At 38.2% G+C, this 19,865-nt stretch overlaps 1 protein-coding gene across 1 annotated transcript in view; it reads right to left on the bottom strand.

Moving 5' to 3' along the window:
- Positions 1 to 711: 711 nt before the first annotated feature.
- ANKFN1 (ankyrin repeat and fibronectin type III domain containing 1) overlaps positions 712 to 19,865 on the bottom strand; it is a gene marked incomplete at its 3' end in the record, with an annotated part of 56,792 nt that continues 37,638 nt past the window's right edge. The window contains exons 12-18 of the mRNA XM_082775029.1: positions 16,471 to 16,686; positions 14,191 to 14,357; positions 12,631 to 12,781; positions 10,657 to 10,825; positions 7,032 to 7,198; positions 3,719 to 3,935; positions 712 to 1,508 (exon numbers count right to left, since the gene is read on the bottom strand). Of these exons, the coding sequence (XP_082631155.1) occupies positions 712 to 1,508; positions 3,719 to 3,935; positions 7,032 to 7,198; positions 10,657 to 10,825; positions 12,631 to 12,781; positions 14,191 to 14,357; positions 16,471 to 16,686 (1,884 nt within the window). The remainder of the gene's footprint in view (positions 1,509 to 3,718; positions 3,936 to 7,031; positions 7,199 to 10,656; positions 10,826 to 12,630; positions 12,782 to 14,190; positions 14,358 to 16,470; positions 16,687 to 19,865) is intronic.

Genomic DNA, 19,865 nt, shown 5'->3' with positions numbered 1-19,865 from the left:
TTTAAAATAGCCTGCCACCTTATTTTAAATCTGAGCTCCTGAGGAAAAAGATAAAAATTAAAAAAAATGCCCACTCCTCAGACCGTGTGATAATTATTATATCAGGCTCTGGCAGTGTTCAGAGATGGTGCATGCAATGTCAGTGATAACTTTTGAATTTTCACTTCTCTGTAACTGGCTAGAAACTCTGGGATGATTGTATTACTAGACCAGTTAACACTTTAGTCACATGCAATCTATATATATTCAGGAGGGCTGAGAAATAGAAAAAATATACGAAATGGTGGAAAACACGTTAATAGAATATTAGGACACAGTCCTAACATGAGCACACCAACGATGTTACAGAGTCTGCTACATTGCAGTCAGAACCACTCGTGCTTAAAATTTTACATGCTTGGAGATAGGTGAAAATCAAGAGAACTGCAAAAACTGATTACTAGATTTGCATCCACGAAGTGTTCTGTTATGTGGTGACAGGACCCTACCTGCAAAACTGTCAATGCAAATAATAATGCTTGCATCGTGACAGACACCGCTGTAACACCAGATATCTGGTGATGAAGTCAAATGATTAGGATTCTTTAAAGTGACACAAGTTGCCATTTGCAGAAGCTGGATTTTTACAAGTGATTTTCAAAGTATGGCCCTATTTGTATGATGCTCAGTATCTCCTTGTGGAACAATGGGAAGCAATGTAGAAATCTGGGGTTAAAGTGTGCTGCTGAATACTTCAGAGACAGCAGAACACAACTGATCGTCTGGATCCATTTTCTGTTGCATAGCATTGTGCACATCCTTATGTTCTACAGATTGCATGCTCACTCCCCAGGAATTGTCCTCTTCACTCAGAAGTGTTGTTTTATAAGGTTCCACATATATCCTATGGACATTCTGCCTTGATTCCTCATACTTGCCTTTCCCATCTTCTGGAAGGCTGGATGCATGAGGTAAGAAAGCGCTCCGAGATCCATCAATGGGAATCTGTAACTGCTCACTGGAGGTAGGTTCTTGAGATAAATCTGAAGATCTCATGAGATGCTGAGTATACACGCCTTCAGACAAAGAGGCAGACTGTGTCTCACTGTGCACACGCAGCCAACGATGATGCCTGCTGAAGTAGTTGTAATGTTGATGTTTCCCTAGCTTTTTTTTCCCTAAAAAGCTCAGTGGCTGCTTGGAGCTAGAGGACTTGTCTATGCTTTTTGATGTATTCCCTGACATTGTTAGATTGCTCATATACTCTGTGCAATGTTCAGCATTAGTATCAAAGGCACTACATTCTGTCAGGCCTTCTTTCAATGTTAGGCAAGGCTTCATGTCGTGGACTTGTAGAACATCAGGTGCGCTACCACCCAGGCCACTGCCTGCCTGCTGGGATATGTCATGTGAGGAGGAGTAAATCAAGTCTAATTCTCTGGGGCTTAATGCATCACTGGAATCATAGTCACTGTCAGTTGGAAGGAATACTTCAGAGCAGCCTTCTTCATCTGAGCAGGGCTGGGAATCTGCAAAAAGAACTCATTAACATTAAGAAGACGAGCACAAGAGAAAAACTGCTTACCTGTCATTTATGTATTTGTTTTCTTAATTCAGAATAATATCTACAATCCTGAAAACATACATTTGTTTCCTCTGCAGAATTTTGTATGGGCCTAGATGACAGAAAAGACAGTAGTCAGGGAGTTTTTAAAGATGTGTTACAGAGGTGGTGGCAGAATTAAGAAAAGCAGAGAGGATTCATTTATTCAACTAAACAGAGGAAAGAATTTGAATTTGAATTGGGATTAAGTTCTGAAAGGAACTGTTTTCTTTTACCTTATCTTCACCAAATTTCATAGAGATGGCTATTTAGGAGACAAAGAAAATCTAATCCAGGTTCTGGTTTTATTAAAGGTGTTGGTTGAGTTACTGCAGATTGATACCTCTCTAACTGTGAGTAGGATGCAAGTGCATTTATGTACCAGAAGCTTGAGGCAAGGCATAGAGGTAGATGAGCAAAACTACCTTTTTCCCTGTTGGCTTAATTATGTATGTTCAAGTCCAAAACAGACACACGCAATTCAAATGTGAATTTGTTGAAAAAAACTCACACTGGCATTGAAATCTCTTCTGTCCTTTGGCTACTGAAAGATCAATAACATAATAAGTAGTGGCATATGTGATAGAACAGATTGATGCTCCGTAGCTGTGGGTAGTTTGTAATAGATCCAAAGAAAAAACCTGTGGATTTTCTACAGTGCTGGCTATTCACTTTGACCTAGTGTAAATTACAGTATAGTGCAACAATAAAGAATCAATCCCATGCAGGGCAAGATAATGCTGTAGGTTATATGGTGCCAGAGCTAAGGATTATTCTGTGTTCACGGTCTGTAATACAGGGAAAATTCAGCACAAGGTGCTGAGAAAGAACGCCACCACATAATGGAAAGAATCAAAGCACAATAATCTTTGGGTTTCTTTCTTTATCTTTCTTTCTTTCTTTTTTTTTCTTTTTTTTTTTTTTTAACCTAGTCTAATCAGAGTAGACTTATATTTTTTTCTTAACTGTAAAAAAGTGCCAATTTGAAAAAACAAAATAAAACAAAATAAAACAAATTATTATTACCAAAACAGTCATGGTTGTTGTATAATGCAGCATCTATTGCTTTTGTTTCTACTGTTTCACTTATTCATTGCTTATAGACAGCTCAGCAGAATAAGGGCTTTCATTTTTATCCAAAGTCCTTCTTCTGTTAGCAAATTACGTGCTACTGTTTAATTTGCTTCATTTTTACTCACTGTGATCTATTTCTTTCATCAGTTTAATTTTCCAGCTGTTCAGAGAAGCAATAATGTCCAATGAAGTAGGTATTTATTTGTGTAATTTTGTGTTTTAAAGTGCCTGTCTAAAGCACAGAGAGCATTCTGATATGTGAAAATGGCTGTTGAATCAAACCGGACCACTGGCACTAAAATTTGCTCTATTAAAACAAAACAAGAGGAACATAAGAAAGAATTGCTCCAAAGCAGAAGAGTAGTCAAATCATGGAAAGAAAATGGCTATATTATCACAGAAACAGAAGATGACAAATCGATATTATGGAAAAGTTTGACTTAGATTCTGGACAAATTGTTAGAAACTGTGGTAAAGAACAGACAAATATGTGAGTGATGACAAAGAACTGGTAGCTTTTGTTTAGTAATTTATAGCTCATCAATCTAGTAAGACTGTGAACATATGCACAGTGTAAGAAGCACTAATATGCAGGCATCCTTCCATCTCTGAAGAGCTTTTTGAGAAGGTTCTTTACCAAAGATTCTTAAGAAATGAAGCTGTAATTGAGAAAGAGGGAAAGCCCCTTCCATATATTAATAGCAGATTGTTGCTGAAGACAACAAATGGAATAGGCAGTTTTCACTATGGATGGACTTTACTAATTGTGGTAAAGTCAGTGACAGAACATTAAATGATCTGGAATAGTGGAATGACAAAGTTGGCTGATGATGAACAATTATTCTGAGTAGCTGAAAGCAAAAAAACAGCAACAAAAAAAGATTGTAAAGGCTGTAGAAGGATCTCAAGATAGTATGTGGCAAATGATTGGTAAATTGATTGTTAAAATAACCTTAGCAGGTATTGGAAAAAATACTCCTTTTATAAAATGAAATTCAAGAACTGTTATAATTAAAAGTGAGTTCAAAGATTTTGTTTGATGAATAAACAAAATTCTCTTACCACTCACAGCTTTCCTCCTCTGGCTTCTAGCCTCAGGTGAGGGGGGTGGTGAAGGAAGACAATCTAGATGTGAAGAGGTTGAACTGATTTTCTTTTGAGAATGTTCTGAAAGATTCACAAGCTTCTTTATTGGTAGGCCAGCTGCTGGCTGCTTGTATCTGGCATACTGCAGTGCTTCTGTGATCCATCTCATTTCCCTCCAGATATCATCAATTTGCTTTTGAGGAAAAAAAGAAATGATGAAAAACTACAATTAAGTCTGTATATTAATTTTGTGGAAGTGTGTAGTTTCAAGTGCCTAAGCAGGTGAGTAGTCACTGCCAACAGACAGCAAACAAGCAGGCTCCCTGACAGGAGACTTCTGATTTTAGATGGTCTGACCTGCCTTTGGTTAGGTGTTTTTTCTCATTCAGAACTGCAAGGTCTGCATAGGACCAGACTTTTAAATTAGGTACCTCAACTAAGAACTTGTAGTTATGAGGGATGAATCTAGGCCTAAGTTCTGACACAGAAAGAAACAATAACCATCTTTTGATGGAGTATAAAGTTTGACTAATTTTGTAGCCATTTTTTTCTTTCTTTTTTTTTTTTTTTCTTTTTTCTTTTCTGTATTGGAATGAAATCAAGATGTCTCAAGGATTCTTGTGAACCCAGGATTATGTTCAAAAGCAGAATGCTCATGTCAAACTGTGTTTTTGAACAGAAGAATATATGTGCATGTGTATATGTGTGAAGGGCTGCAGCAAACCTGTGAGACAAACTGCACGTCTGTTCCCTTATCTTTTTAGCCTGTATGCATTTTAACAGTATAAATCTATACTAGGACAGTTCTAACTCATGCCTGTTGATGGCAATAAGAGACAAGTGCCTAAATCAATGTCAGGATACAGCGTTAAGTATCTATGCAAAGATGCTGTTTAATGTGCATCTTGTGAGTCTTTGATAATGAAGACTTTCAATTTCTTCAGGCAATTCAAGATCTTTGACAACTGAGTAAATGTTGCTGCAATCAGTGAATGAGACAAAGCTGTGAATATAATATACATCTGCTGCGGTATTCTTCCAGAGCTTCCCCTGTGCCTCTCTTCTTGCAGAAGCTTCTGCATTTAAAGCAGTGAGCCTTCATATTAATACTGCAGTGTTTAGGTAGGAAACTACCTTGCAGTTACACAGCCTATGTTCTGCAAGAATATAAAGGGCAAAGAGCCTTGGGTCAGTAAATGGGCAGGCAAAAGTGAGTGGTACTTTGTGCAGTGAGTATTATCAAAAGGGAAATAACTGAGGGATCAATGAAAAAAGGAGACTGTAAACTGATATATTCTAAGACCAGTTTTCCAGCACATCCTCTTAGCTGGAGATAATTTTTCACAAAAAGCATATTCAAACTGTAGGTTTCTTGCCAAAGGATACTGCAGATTAGCCAGAATAGCTAGGGTATTTCTTGCAGAGCCCTGTTAGAGATAGGATAACTGGATAGCTATTTTAACCTAGTACATCCATTTTTATGTAGAGGTGAAATCCTGGCTCCAATGATGTTGGTGCAAGCCTTGCCAGTGAGTTAATTTGGGCTCAGAATGTATACCAATAAGAAAAGCAAATGGTTCATCCATTATCTGCTTTAATTTCAAGACTTCAGTGTAGCTCCATGAATAAAATACAATTGTGTGACCAGTTAGCAAACTTCTCACATATTTGATATTGGGGATCTTATATTTTCTTTCTGTAATCCTCCTGCAACTCCAAACAAAATCATACTGCTTCCAGTTTATGAAAATGTAAATCTTGTTGGTTCTCTCCCTGATGCCACTCTGTAGTATCTTAAAGTACAATGAACCAGTCATTTTAATGAAGTGTGGTTCTTAAATAATTTAGGAACATTTGAAGCATTACACCCTGTAAATTGCAGTTTAACTTCAATTTTAGTTTCAGTCATTGCAAATTTCTTGTGTTGCTGACTAACATTCTGGTAAAGATACTGATTATCTTATCTGCTTCTTACCTGCTTTTTGTTGTTGTTGTTTTTAAAAAAACTTTTTAGTCGCCCTCTGACTCCTTTTCAGAACTGCATTTATATAGACTCCCTTGCTCTTTACAATGTTTGGTTTGTGTAGTAACTTCAACACTGTCTTAGATCTAGGATCACACAACTGCTCTCGCGGTTTTGTGGTCACCACTGAAGATTGCGGTATGTGGTGGGCTGAGATATTTTTGCCAATAGGTGGAATACAGCTGGTTTTCATTTGAGAGGAAACCTGACAAGGCTAAGACACTGTCACAATAATTCAGCACAAAACACTGAAGTTTAAAATATTCTCCCGTATTTTCCCAGCGTATATATGTGACTCAGACACCAGAGAAAAGGAACATAGGACTGTCTATGCAGTGTATATGTACATACATTTATTTTTGATGTGAAGAGTAAAAATTTCCCAGATGCTCCTGCACGCTGGGGAGAAACCAGATTTTCTAGGTGTGAGAATAGGAAGATAAGAAGGGTGGAGACAGTGGGGATGTGCAAGCACAATGGTATATTTCTCTCTGCTCCCCAGCAGGTTAGCAACAGCTCTAAAGTAGGTAAGACAGAGGCAATAGGAATTCAGAAAAAGGAGGAACAGAAATATTATCATCTTGTTCATAATTATGGAGGGCCAAACGTGTTATCAATAAGTGGTTATCTTGGCCCCTATTCCAAAAGAAAGTTGCTTGTATATTAAGAATATAGAGCTGTAAACTGATCTGCACCTCACTTGTAGCAAGCCAGATAACTGGGGGACTGAGACAGTATTTCTGTGCTGGACAGACGTACGAATGCTTCCAGGGTTAGCTTGCCATCTTTAACACAGAGCTGCTTTCTTCCCTCTGATAATGTTGATAAAGATTTTTTCTGCAACCTAAGATGAATTTTCATTTTTATTTTTTTTAATTGGCAATTTATTGTGGTGAAAAATATCTTCAGTCCCCTAAGACAGAGAAAAACTATTACCCAAATGAATGCCATGTACTAGCCAGGCACTAGTTTACCTTGCATTAGATGAGAGTGAGTTTTACAAGCAGACTGACATAGTTCTGTATAACAGTCTAGTATGACTGTCATTTGATTTTACCCGTAAAAATCCTTGTATAAAAGCAACAACTAAGAAAATCATGTTCTGGGCTTGAATTTCATAAAAGTAGAATTGCACTTTTGATACAACTGCCCTTTTTTATGATGTCTGTAAATAATTCTCCATTTAGATTTCAAATTACAGCCTTATGCAATTTTTAAGAAAGCCACCTTAAAATCTCATTGGAATAGTCAGAAACAGACTATTACCTGTATGTAGTCTATAACTTGCTGGTGTCTTTGTTTGGCTGCAGCGACTTCACTGTCTGAAATTGCTTCCCTTAGGGATTGCTGGGTTTTCAGAGAGTCCAGCTCTATGACAGCAGAAAGGCGGCAATACAGGCTTATAAATTTTTCCTTGTAACAGCAAAAATGAACTGTGAAAAGACCAAGTGCAAAGGAAACACTTATATTCTGGTTATGAAATATGAAATCCTTAGCTTTCAGAACACACATTTTATTAAATGTAATTACTAACTCTCTGGATGAGTTACTTTAAGCTAGAAATAAATAACACAGGCTCTAATTCTCCTCTCATTTACACTGGACTTACTCTGTTACTTCATCGATTTCAAAAGAGTCATTTCTAATTTATATCTATGTGAAGGGATAATCAGGCTCTTAGTATGCAGCTGCAGAGGCTATGTTGCCCATGATAGCTTAAATCAGAAAAGCTGTTTTTTCTGAGGCTCATCATTTCTTTCATCAAGCAAACATGATTGTAAAACGGAACCCACCTTTTTGTTTGTTTGCTTGTTTTTCAATTGAGTGTTTCAGAATGAAAATATTGTTTTGGAAGGTGATAACCTTCTTTTGGTCTAGGCTAACATAAATCAGTAACTCAAATGTAAATGACAGCATTAAAAGCATTTCAGTGGTATCACAGTTTGAGTGAAACAATTATAACTTGGATAGGTGTTATCGCATAGCATCCTCTGAATTCTTGTGCAAAAGAGTAATACAGAAAGCTAAGTAGCAAAGAGCTATGTGAGCTATCTGTGAAAGAGCTAAGGGACAGAACAGCTATGAAGCCACGGAGCTTCACAAATGTTAAGTTACCTGGCCTTTTAAAGCTGTATTGGTCCAGAACCTGCATTTGTTCAATCAGAACTTGCCAGTTACCTCTGCAAACTGCAGTATAGACATATGAATCTTGCTGAGGGAGAGCAAGTTTTCAGAAATACTTCCCCATTCATTGCAAGCATACAGCATGATCTTGTTATAGCAGTGAATGGCAGCTGGATTAATACTGCTACTTTTCTGGATTGGGGCTTGATATTTTTCATGGTGTTTCAAACACAAAATGCATACACTCTTCTTATCACAAATATTAAAACAGAAATAAAAGCAGTGCCCCAGGTCTATTTATTCCTTGCAAACAACATAAGAAAAATCAAGAATTTCTCAAAATAAGAAATCTGATCACAGAACCATGATTAATGTAACAATAAAGGCCTAATCTGAACACAGAAATCCCACCAAAAAAAAAAAAAAAAAAAAAAAGAGAGAGAGAGAGAGTTGGAGAAAGAATTCTACCTTCTGGTTTCCCAGTGATGCCTAGATATTGCAGGGATCTAGTCTGAATAGTGTGTGGTCTTACAGTATATATGCCATATGTGGTGGACTCTTGAGTGAATTACAGCCGCGGTTTCAGCTTCAGTGCTGAAGTTTCTAGCCTTTGTGGTTTTAAGTCAGACCCTTTAATGTTACTTTAACAAATGTTACTTCAACATAGTCTTTTGTGGTTATGCAATTATATAGTTGGTAGCCACCAGCTAATGGGGAATGGAAGCTTCTAATATTTGAGATGTGAATCACAGTCACTTTATAGAACATCAGGGATACATATATAATAAGTCATATAGAAAATGTCATCTGCCTTTGGCCAGATGATTGCTTACTTTAAAAAAAAAAAAAAAAAAAAAAGAGGTAAAATTCAGCTTTCCATACTGTTCTCTCTGACATGAATTGCTTCCCCACTGCAGCAACATTGCTAAACAGAGAGGTCTGCACCCAGACTGATGTTTTAGAGATTACTTTGTTGCATGTTTATCAGCACCACATCATCTCACTTGGTGTCTTTTGATTTGTCAGCCCAGTGAAAACTACCTTCCAGAAGTGAGCATGGCTCCTGCCCATGGTTTATGTACCACACGATGGGAGTTAAATAGTTTGCAAGACCTCTAATACAAAGATGAATTACACCAGAGATGAATATACTTTGTGCATTAATTTGCACAGTGAATGCAGTAGTCACCTCTCATAGGGAGAAATAATATGCTGAATACACAGAGTCTTAACTGTAGACCTCAAGGTTGCATGTCAAGAAGACAGTAAATCTGGCATTAGGGCACTACAGCCACATCAAATGCCACAGCCATGTGACCCAAAGCACTGAACTAACTCTTTGAGTTCAATTACGTTAGTTTTCTGTTGAAGAGATAACTTTGCCACAGCAGACTATACACCAGCTCACGTATTGTCTGTCTGTACCACTCATAATTTTATGGCAGCTCAGCTGTCATCTGTCCTCCCACAACCAGGATAAAAACCCAGAGTTGTCATGGGCACCACTTTGTGTGCTCTGGCTGATGTGATATAAACACAATCATATGTTTCTGCTTGATTCAAATCAAATATGGGCTGCTGGATGATGGTAGGTCACAGATCTACTACGATTACAGAACCACAGCTTTAGCTGAAAGAGCCTCCATTAATTTCCAGCTACCATTCCCCCTCAGTGACTCTACCAGCACCCAGCAATGATGTATAGCAAATACGGTGGTGATGGTAGTGGTATCACATAAACACTAGACAGATATATCACTGAGGACCAAGTTGCCACTAGAGACCTATTCTGCAGTGGCTCCTTGTATACTGTCTCCATCAGTTTTGGCTCTTACCATTCTCTCTTCTCCAAGGCGGAGTAAAGAAATGACAAGCAGTTTTACAGGCCAGAAGGAAACAGAGGAGACTAATACATAAGGCTCAGCAGTCCCCTTACTCATCATATTCTTTCTAAAAAGAACTATGAAGTCTTTGTGGGCTGCTTTCATGTGGAGCCTTTCTTTACTCTGTGGACCAATGAGAAAGAAATGAGAAATAGAGGAGCTTAGAGCTGAAGCATCTTCTGCTTTCAGTTAGACAGTTGTAAAACCCTGTTTTGGAGGATTCTTACCTAGTCAGCAATGCAGTTCAACAGGAGGAGCACTGCACAGCATGTGCTCCCTAAAGAAGTAGATTCAAGGCCAGTACTTTAGCATTTTTCACAAAAATAGGCTTTTCTTGCACCACAGCAATAGGACTGAGTCTCCCACATTTATTTTTTTTTCTTTCAGAAATCAGAAGGAAGAAGATGACCCTGACCTCAGAAACTCCACTCAGACCTTTCACAAAGTTGTGAGGGAGTCAGACCTTGAGTAGGACTATCTGTAAGCAGGAGCTGCAAAAACCTTCCTCTTCAAAACTGGTTATTCTTGTGACAATTTAGAGGGATGGTTCTTTTTTGCATCTGCTTTTACACTCCAAACTTGCCATATTGAAATTTTTTTATTCTGTTTTTTAAAGAACATCGTCTTCCAAATAAGCTCGTAGACATACTGGATAACTGTGGGCTTTGCTCTATGCTTTGCATTTCAATAACGATTGCTACAGTATATGCTTTAACTGCTCTGCTCCCTCTATAACTTGTACACAGTTATAGGTAGTGTTGTTGCCAAAGCCATCATGTGATTTATTGACTCTCCACTGGGACAAGGGGGAAAACAGATACAACTTTGTGATTTTATTATAAGGAGACTGGGTTAATATTTCTAGGTGAAGCAAGCTACTATACCGAGTTCAAACATCTGAAGAGGGAGGTTAAGAAATCCTGAGTGTGGGGTGTAAGGATTATTCTGTCCTGGGGCAGTGCAGACGTCGTCTGAGGCGGGGAGCAGGAGAAGAAAGGAGACATTGTGACCCAGTTCCAACACCTCCTGTGTATACAGACGGAAGTGCTTAGCCTGTAGAGGGACACGCGCGGGGGAAGAAATAGGAGAGAATTACAACATGGCACTTATATAAACAACACCCCAAATGATATAAAACATTAAAGAAAATTTGCACAACATCAAGCTCGGAATTTTTATAAAACATAAATATTTGGGGGGGGGGCTCTAAAAGTGGGTTCATGTCACTACATAAAATAAAGATTTAAAGCTGCAATGTTCCACATTAAAACAACACACACAGGCACAACCCCCCTGAAAACAACATTTATGTTTCTTATTAGGCAGAAAATGATCACATGCCATGTGCTTTTCAAGATTATGATTGCATAATTATGTGAAAACATGAAAATGGATTCAATTAAAAACCTTTAAGATTCAATTTAGGGTTGGTTAAGAGAAATATGCAGCTCTCCCTCAACATAGCACTGAAAAGGTTTAACAAGTGCTGCAGCAGGAGAAAATGGCACACACAGGATTTGGCCTGAGGCTGCTGTATAGCTGCTGTGTGCAGCACTGCATTTTACTCTGGGTATCCAACAGTGTCACTGTCCATGATTCTGTTTACCCCAAAAATGATAAAAATACCTAAGTAAATCAATACCTAAGTAAATTCAATTTATTAACAAAGAATTTTGGTCCTGAATCATCAAAACATAACTGTTTAACTGCAAGGCCATGTTTATGTCTATCCCTCATGCACAATAGATAAACTTAAATGCTTGGCAGAACTGTAGCCTAAGGAACAAATTGCACATTGATTTCAGTACTTTAGTACCTAGCTTAAAAAAAAAAAAGAAAAAAAAAAAAGAAAAAAAAAAAGAGAGAGAGATGCACAAAAGCTATAACATCCAAGAAAATACACTAGCATAGAGACCTGTACAGAACCCTATTGAATTACTGACTGACCACAAGGCAGCACACCATCTGTCTTAATTTTGGATTTACTTGAATCTTGGCTCTTCTTAGGCTAGAAGGTGCAGCACTGATGGATTCCTTTTTAAAAGTAAAGCCTAAACCTTTCAAAATCAAGAAATGTAGAACCAGATTCATTTATTTTAAGGCCACATCTTTCTAGCTGCACAAACAGATCTTGAAGTGAAATATAAAGATGATTTACTTCTACTGTAAGACCTCTTTACCCTTGTAGACCAAAATAAAATGGAATTCATGTAAACAAGAAACAAACTCCTTAGCTTATTTTTTCATGGATCTTTCACATCATAGATTATCCTCCCTGACTTCTTTATTTATTCACATATGCATTTATTGTACCTAAATGTAAAGCCAGAAGCCAGATACCTCTCCTCACCCACAGCAATCTGGAAATCTGGAGCTATGTGTTTTAGAAGACTTATGTTTATGTGTGTGTGAAAGAATTGCAAAGTGCTGTGTCTTCAGCAGGCCTTTCACCTTCAGTATTACATCCAAAGGAACAGTCAATTGCCATGCTTCACTGGGAAAATACCTGTCTTTCTTTGCCAGCTGGGTGAAGGTGCTCACAGCTACTAGAGTTTCATGAGAAAGTGTGTATTTGCACCTGCCCAAAGTTGCACAAATATGCTAACAGATGCAAAAATAGAAGCTTTTTAAAAGTAGTCTCTTAATCCTTATATGTTCAAATATCTGGGAAAATAATTGTTTACTTGAAGGTGTTTTTCTCCCTCAGCTAGGGTAATTGGATAGAAAGCTTCTCTGCTTTTCTTTTCTTGCAACCTTAACATTTAATTCCTACTTCAATGTTACACTGTTTGTAGTTTTTAGTTGTGCTCTTAAGAATCAGTTTTTAAAAGGATGATAAATACCACAAAGGAAAATACCTGATGCAGAGGTAGATTGATCTGTTTAAGGAGAGCTTTCACTGCCATCTGGAGCTCATACAAGAACAATTGAGTAGGGCAGTCTGAAGTATGATCCATACTTTCCACAGATTCTGAGCCAGAAAGTGTTTGGATCCATTCCCACTCATCTCTGTATGTTGAGTTGAGTTAAAATTAGAAATATAACAAAAGTTCAGTGCACAAGCAGGAATTCAGTGTATGTGGGATCTGTTGATAGTTTAATCCTCATATAGCAAAACACTCTAAAATTGTGCAATCCTGATTGTTTGTGGTTAAAAATGTAAGAAAAGTTTAATTTTTCTAGCACATGTACATCAGGCTGAACATTCCTTTCTAACATCTGAAAGTCAAACTGCCTTTGAAATATTTCACTAAGACTTCTCACTCCAGGTTTTCTTTTCCACATATTTTATTCCATATCTACTATAATATTAAAAACAAAAACAAAAACCATAAAACACATGAATAGAAAATGTCAACAGTGACAGTTAGCAGGTTTAGTTTCTGTGGCAAACTCTCTTGTACCCACTGGAGCCAAAAAACTTCCTGGTTTTGTTTTGTTTTGCTTGACATATAGCCATTTTAGACCTGATAAACATACGGATCATCTTTTTAAGACCAAATCCTTAATTCACCCTGCACTATTCAAACTTGAAAGGCATCCAGCACTGAACGTTCAAGAAAAAAAAGTACAAGAAACCCCACTGCAAGATGAGTAATATATGTGGAACAATCTGCTCCCAAATAAAGATCTGATCTTAAACTCAAGAGTCAGACATTGTTATAAACCCTGAAACAGTAGGTTTCATATTCCTTCCAAAATTTTTGTTAGTATTAACTTCTACATTCTGGATATCCTTGTTATCCATATAGATATCCAGTTCCTCTTTGAATCATGCAAAATTCTCAGCTGGTTGCTGAAATGGTATGGGATTAAAAATATCCACAAAAAAAGATGGGGGGGAGGCAAATAAAATGTGTTGCCCACTCAGCAGGGACTAGGCACTGGAAATACCTGCACTTGCCCAATAGATAAAGAAAGCAGTGGACAAATGGAAAATGTGTTTTCTGGTGCACAGTAGTTCAATGGCTGACAGCATTTGTCTAAATAGGCTGTATGTTTGCTGTGTGTTAGTGAGAAAACAGATATTACATGAAAGAATACACTGAAGAATCACCAACACCAATACCCCTTGGTCAGGGAAAAATAACTTCACTGAATTCACTGGAAGCTGAATCAGGGCTGCAGGCTACGATCTTCCCAAAAGACATATAGAAGATCATTACCACTGTGCAAAATGCGAGCAACCACAGAATACTACCCTTAGAAACTAACGGGCTCATATGTATCTTTTCTGGATAGGCCTTCAGAATTGCTGGAAACACACAGGTGCACCTGCTTAGTTCAGCACTGATCTCTATTGTACACACCTGAGCCACAGTCTGCTGGCAGCTACAATTCTCCAACGGCAAAATTGCATTAGACTTAAATGTTCTCTCTCTAAATATATGCATGTAAATACGTGTATATTCACTTACTTGGAGACATTGCCGTTGTCTCGGATTTTGACATGACACAGGACATTAGGCAACTTCTGCAACACGAGAACTTTGATTTGATCCACAGAACTGCAGAGTTTAAGGTAACCCAGATACAAGCCAGAAGGAAGGCGTTGCTGACTTCGTTTGTGATAGGAAAGTATGTCCTGTTTTAAGGGAAACAGTCCTACATATAAATAACATCTTTATTTTTTTTTCCACATAAGAGGAAGAGTTTGGGATCAAAAAGCAACAAATGCTTTTATAGCTGTCTTCTTGTTTCAACAGTGCTCCCAGTTCACAAAGCATTTAAGCACATGCTTAAGTATATAAATAATCTCTGGTAGTTTGGATGCAACTTCCTGCTCAAAACCATACACAGGTTCCTAAAGCTCTTTGAGGCACTAGCAGGCATTAAAAACTGAGACCTCAACCTTCTTCAACTGTTGGATTTAAACTAGCTTAAACAGCACCCACCTCTTGTCTAACCATTTCAACAGTGAGCTGGGTCAGGGAACTGTTTCAGGAAAAGAAGCAGTTGTTTTTCAGCCAGGTCAGCTCCCTGGTTCACTTCTGGTTTGTAACTAGCACAGATGGAGCAGAGTGGCATTGGGGACAAGCTGTCTGCTGGGAAAGGTGGGACAGAGAGGCTGCATAAAGCAGTACTGTCACCGAAATGCATGTAGAGTCACCACCTAAATCTCTTGAAAACCCGTTCTGTATCACCTGCTATCAACAGGAAGATCTCTGTAATTATAGGAGTTGGTGGTCTGCAAAGTTAAATTAACGGCTCTGTTTTGTGAACAAATATTTTCATCAACAAATAGAGCTTAGAAAGAATTAATACTGATGGTGTATTTGCTCAAGGCAGGAGAAGTTTTTAAGGCTATGTATAGCAGTCCCCAAGAAGCACTTGTAAAAAAAATGATGTCTGCTGCCATCCTAGAAATGTGCGCCTCTGCAGTGGGTGAGGATTAAGACACCTGGCCATACGCCTTTACTCTTGGAACCATCAAATTATCTGCCAGTGCTATGCTTGGCTCTGACCAATGCAATTAGACCCTCATTTTCACAAGCACTTCATGAGCAAAATATCCATTCGATGATTAAACAAGTAATACAAGAAAGGGTGGGCATTAGATAGGAATGTGTAAACCATTAGGGGAACATTTTTTCCACTAGGATCTCTGTGGAAATCTGATCAGGCCTGTATTTTGGGTTTCCTAATATAAAACTTTTGCCCAGATTGACATTTTTCTACACCTTTAACACATTTTAATACAGAAAATCTAACATAGATCAGGTAAGTTTTATTGTCTTTTGGAAATTTTTTAACGTTCCTAAAACCCGGTAATGCATATTTTGATTGCCTGTCAGTTTCCGGTACCAAAAGCACAGTCTCTGCCCAAGAAAGTGCCTCAAACTCAAAAATTAACCACAGTAGTCATTGTCTAGCTGAGGTTAGAAAAGATGGGAGTAAGACAATAATTTGTCTTGTAATATTTTGGGTAACTACACCACTCAGTTGTAGAGAAGAGGGAGGCTGGCTACAGATATTTTGTGAGAAATAAGTTGCTGTTACCTACAGAAAACATATGTTAGTCTTACTTTGAACTAAGAGTTTACAAATACCCTGACTCTTGAAGGGCTGAAAACCCATGGCTCTCAATGATGTTAACTGAAATGATAATGCTAAACACCCTCTAGGATCAATCCTTACCTCAGTATTGTTCTAAATGTGAAGTATGGGGGCATGTTATATAGAAATTAAAGGAGAGCTATGGTCAGTAAAGAATTTTTTAGCAACTATACCAGGCTCCAAGGAACTCTGAACCCCACAGAACAAGTTTATTAAGTAGAACAGTAAGGTTTTAAACATAGATTTAGCGTTAAGGTTTGAATGGAAAAATCTTATGGAGTGTAGAAATTTTAAGTGTCTGTATAGGTGCTTAAGAACATCACAGAGAATTTTAAAGGTTTTTATATCCCTTGCTAAGGAATGCTATAGCATGGCTTCCCGAAACTGATAGAAACTGTACCATTCTTTGCTAGGACTTTGAAGTAATTTCTTTAGAATCTCATGGATATTTTACATATTAAGGATCTGATCCCAGCCCCTTTGGAAGTAATATAAGTCTTTACTTTCAATGGGAGCCTTGCCATTAGTTTTATTGGGCACTGGATTAAGGCCTAAAATTCTACAAGACTCTTCCAAAATCAGGGCTCTGGCACAGGCTTTACAAAAGCAAATAACATACAGTAAGAGAAGCAAAGCACTACCTGGATTGTTATAAGCAAAATGTCTAACGCTGTTGGCTCCTCTGGAGTTGAAAGGGATTTCCTCTGGCTTTGTAGTTTGGATACCTGCATCCATTTGCCATTAAAAAATGAATAAAGACTCTCCACTTCTCTTATAGTAACTATCAGTATGTTGCCATGTCGATCCTTGATTGGCTCATAAAAAACTCTACCTAGGTTGTGAGTTCCCAGCAAATTCTAGAAAAGAAGAAAATTATAAAATGAATGTTATTTATCACATATCAGGAAGGTGGTATTTTTTGAAACTTCATTTTGTGCTCACTGATGTCAGACCTGTTGACTTCAATAGAAACTAGACACATAGTCTTTCTTAAACCTTTGCCCAACAGTCACATCATTCAGTGGCAGAAAGAAAAGTTTTTCTCTAGGTTGTGTTAGTGGATTGAATTATGGATCTTCCAGTGTATTTGGTCCAGTAGTGTTTAGTCCAGCATTTGATGGAGAACATTAAACAGACTACTATGATGTGATACCTTTGTAGAAGGACACACTGCAAAGTAATTCACCTATACTTCCCCTTTGTGCCCAGTTATATAAAGATAAAGGATGCAGTTTTCAAAAGCACTCAGTGTTGGTCTAGTGTTGATTCCTTTGGTATCAATGAAGCCCTTCTGGTTTCAGCTTACTGAAGAGCTAGATGCATGCTCAAATGAGAGATGCAGTGCATATCAGAGATACAAAATTCTTCTTCTATGCCTACATCATTCATTTTGGAGACTTCAAATGTTTTCTGGTAGGGTCATTAACTATCATCTCCATTTTCTGCTCTCTGTTTAAAAAATATTATTTTCAGCAACAAAGGAAGAGGCACTCATGACTGCATTGAATGTAAATAATTTTGGAGCTGAACTGTGGGGTGTGTTTATGAAGGAACACAAAGGAATTTGAAGAGACACGGACTCTTTTTCTCTTATTTCAGATACCAAGAATGTGCTAGACAAACCAGCAGAATCTAACAAACTACCAAGGCAAAGCTCTCCAGGAAAATATGTGAGGATTAAAGAAAAGTAATTTTAAAAGACTCCACATAAAATACATATTTTGGTCAAAATCCCTTTCCTCACACAGTAAGGCATCTGCTTATAGGTGCAAACACACTCAATCCAGTGACCAGCCACTGAAGAGATTCCCAGATGTCTTAAAGAAAAATGCCTAACATTTAAAATATGCTCATTACTTCAGGACTTTTCAAGAGATCTACAGTAAGCTGGATAGGGATGGGGGTTGTTTAAAATGAGAACCTGAATTCACAATGTAGCACACTGTACATTTAGGGAAGTGCTGTAACTTTATGACATTGTAAACTGATAGATTATCCTGAATTTATTTATCTGTACTTAGCAGACAATATTTGCTTATAAACTTAATAGTTAAATTATTTATAACTTCTAGGTTATAACACAGTGGGGCACAGTGACTGCCCTTTATGCAGCATAACTTAGCTACTTTAGCTTTATGCATCCCTCTCCAGAGCACACTGTTGATGTCTATATACCACATCCTCTTTTTCTTAACTGCCTGTTGAGGTTAGCCTCTATAGCTGAGTAACACTGGGTGGTTTGGCTATACATTTTGTATTAATTCATGTGTCCACGGATGGGACAAATCATTGCAGGTAGATATTTAGCCATCTAGTTGTGATGTTAATTTAATTACTGCAATATAAGATAGTGCCTAGATGGGGGCAAATAGATCTTTGCTGTCATTGATGACTGTATTCTGAATGACAGTCCAGAAAAAAGAATGGGGACACCTACTCATATACTAAAAAAGTTTTGTGTCTGCTTAGCTTGGCATCCCATCGCTTGTGTTTTGGTTGCTTAGTTGTCAAGTGGTAACAGCAGGAAAATTACAGTCCCTGTTGTCTTTGAATCCACTGATCTAGTCCCTTAGCAGCTGTATTATCACTGATCTTTTCCATTCTGTCCTAAATTCCTGTGGAGTCAGACTGTTAACTGCCTCAATAAAATGTATTCAACCACATAAATTTTATTGAGATCCTTCCATTGGTGGATCCCATTAGGCCACACATTGTTAAAGGTTGGCAGGTCGGTGACAATCCCTGTGTTCATCAGGGGACCAAACTAACAGAACAAACGATAAGGACAGTAAATTTGCCACAAATTCAGCAGAGCAATATACCACATGGGCACATTTGCTGTATCTCTGTGCTTCAAGCTCTGCTCTTAACATCTCCGGTAGCAAATAATAATGCAAAGTACTAGGAATCTTGGTTATCTCAAAGTGCAGTCTGTGCATACTAACAATGCTCTGTTACAGGCAGCCTACACAGAGGGAAAGAAACTGAGCTAACCAAAGGAGTCTGTGCTACCTAGGCTGAGATAACCACACCAGAGGGACCTTTCAGCAGATATAGTTAAAACTGTCTCCAGTGAGAGCTCAAAGGACTGACAAGCAGCTGCTGCTTAACACAGGTGGTCCTTCAATAAAGGTACAGCAGACTGGCATTCCACATATTTCGGGATACTTTGGGGAAATCAATTAAGACAGGTGGTTGCCCAGGAAGGCTACTCTCCTGTACAGCTTACTTTGCCAAAAGATGTAAAACAAACCCCACACGGATATTCTTAATAATGGCCACAAAGTATCTGGCTCTCACAGCTGCTATAAAATCTAGCTTATTGCATAGACTGGCAATAAGAGGGATGGCTGCATGGCTGACACATGAGCCAAGCAATATGAAGATCTTCATTAATTCCATGACTGCACCACAGAGTTTTCTGGGCAGCTTTGGTGACTTCATTCAAACAAAAGGTAGTAGAATGAGGTCTGGATATACATTTTCTGTAGGAATCATGCCCACGTCTTTTTGAAAATGTATTGTACTACAACAGTAAATACTTATAGAATCATAGAATGGTTTGGGTTGGTAAAGACCTTAAAGATCATCTAATTCCAGCCCCCCTGCCATGGGCAGGGACACCTCCCACTGGACCAGATTGCTCAAAGCTCCATCCAACCTGGCCTTCAATACTTCCAGGGAGAGTGCATCCACAGCTTCTCTGGGCAACCTGTTCTAGTGCCTCTCAGCCTGTCTTCAGAGCAGAGGTATTCCAGCCCCTTGATCACTCAGATTGTGTCAGTATCACAGGTTGGAAGGAAACCAGGTCTCCTGAGTGTCACTACCATGCCTTAACGTGATATGAACGTGCATGTAGTGCTGCTGTCCCTACCATTCTGCTGAGGGGTCAGTGAAAAATCCATGCACTGCTTCACCTTTTTTAGTCTTTGTTTTTAAGAGGCTATACAGGTTTCTGGTTGGTTCTCTGCACAGAGGTACACCTCAGATTCATTCATACTGAATGACCAACCACAACAGCATAGCCATACTGTTG

This window comes from Aythya marila, assembly GCF_965140915.1.
Source record: "Aythya marila genome assembly, chromosome: 18".
Classification (NCBI taxonomy): Eukaryota; Metazoa; Chordata; class Aves; order Anseriformes; family Anatidae; genus Aythya; species Aythya marila.
Note: the sequence above shows the minus strand (reverse complement) of the source record. Positions and strands in the feature narration are given on the sequence as shown.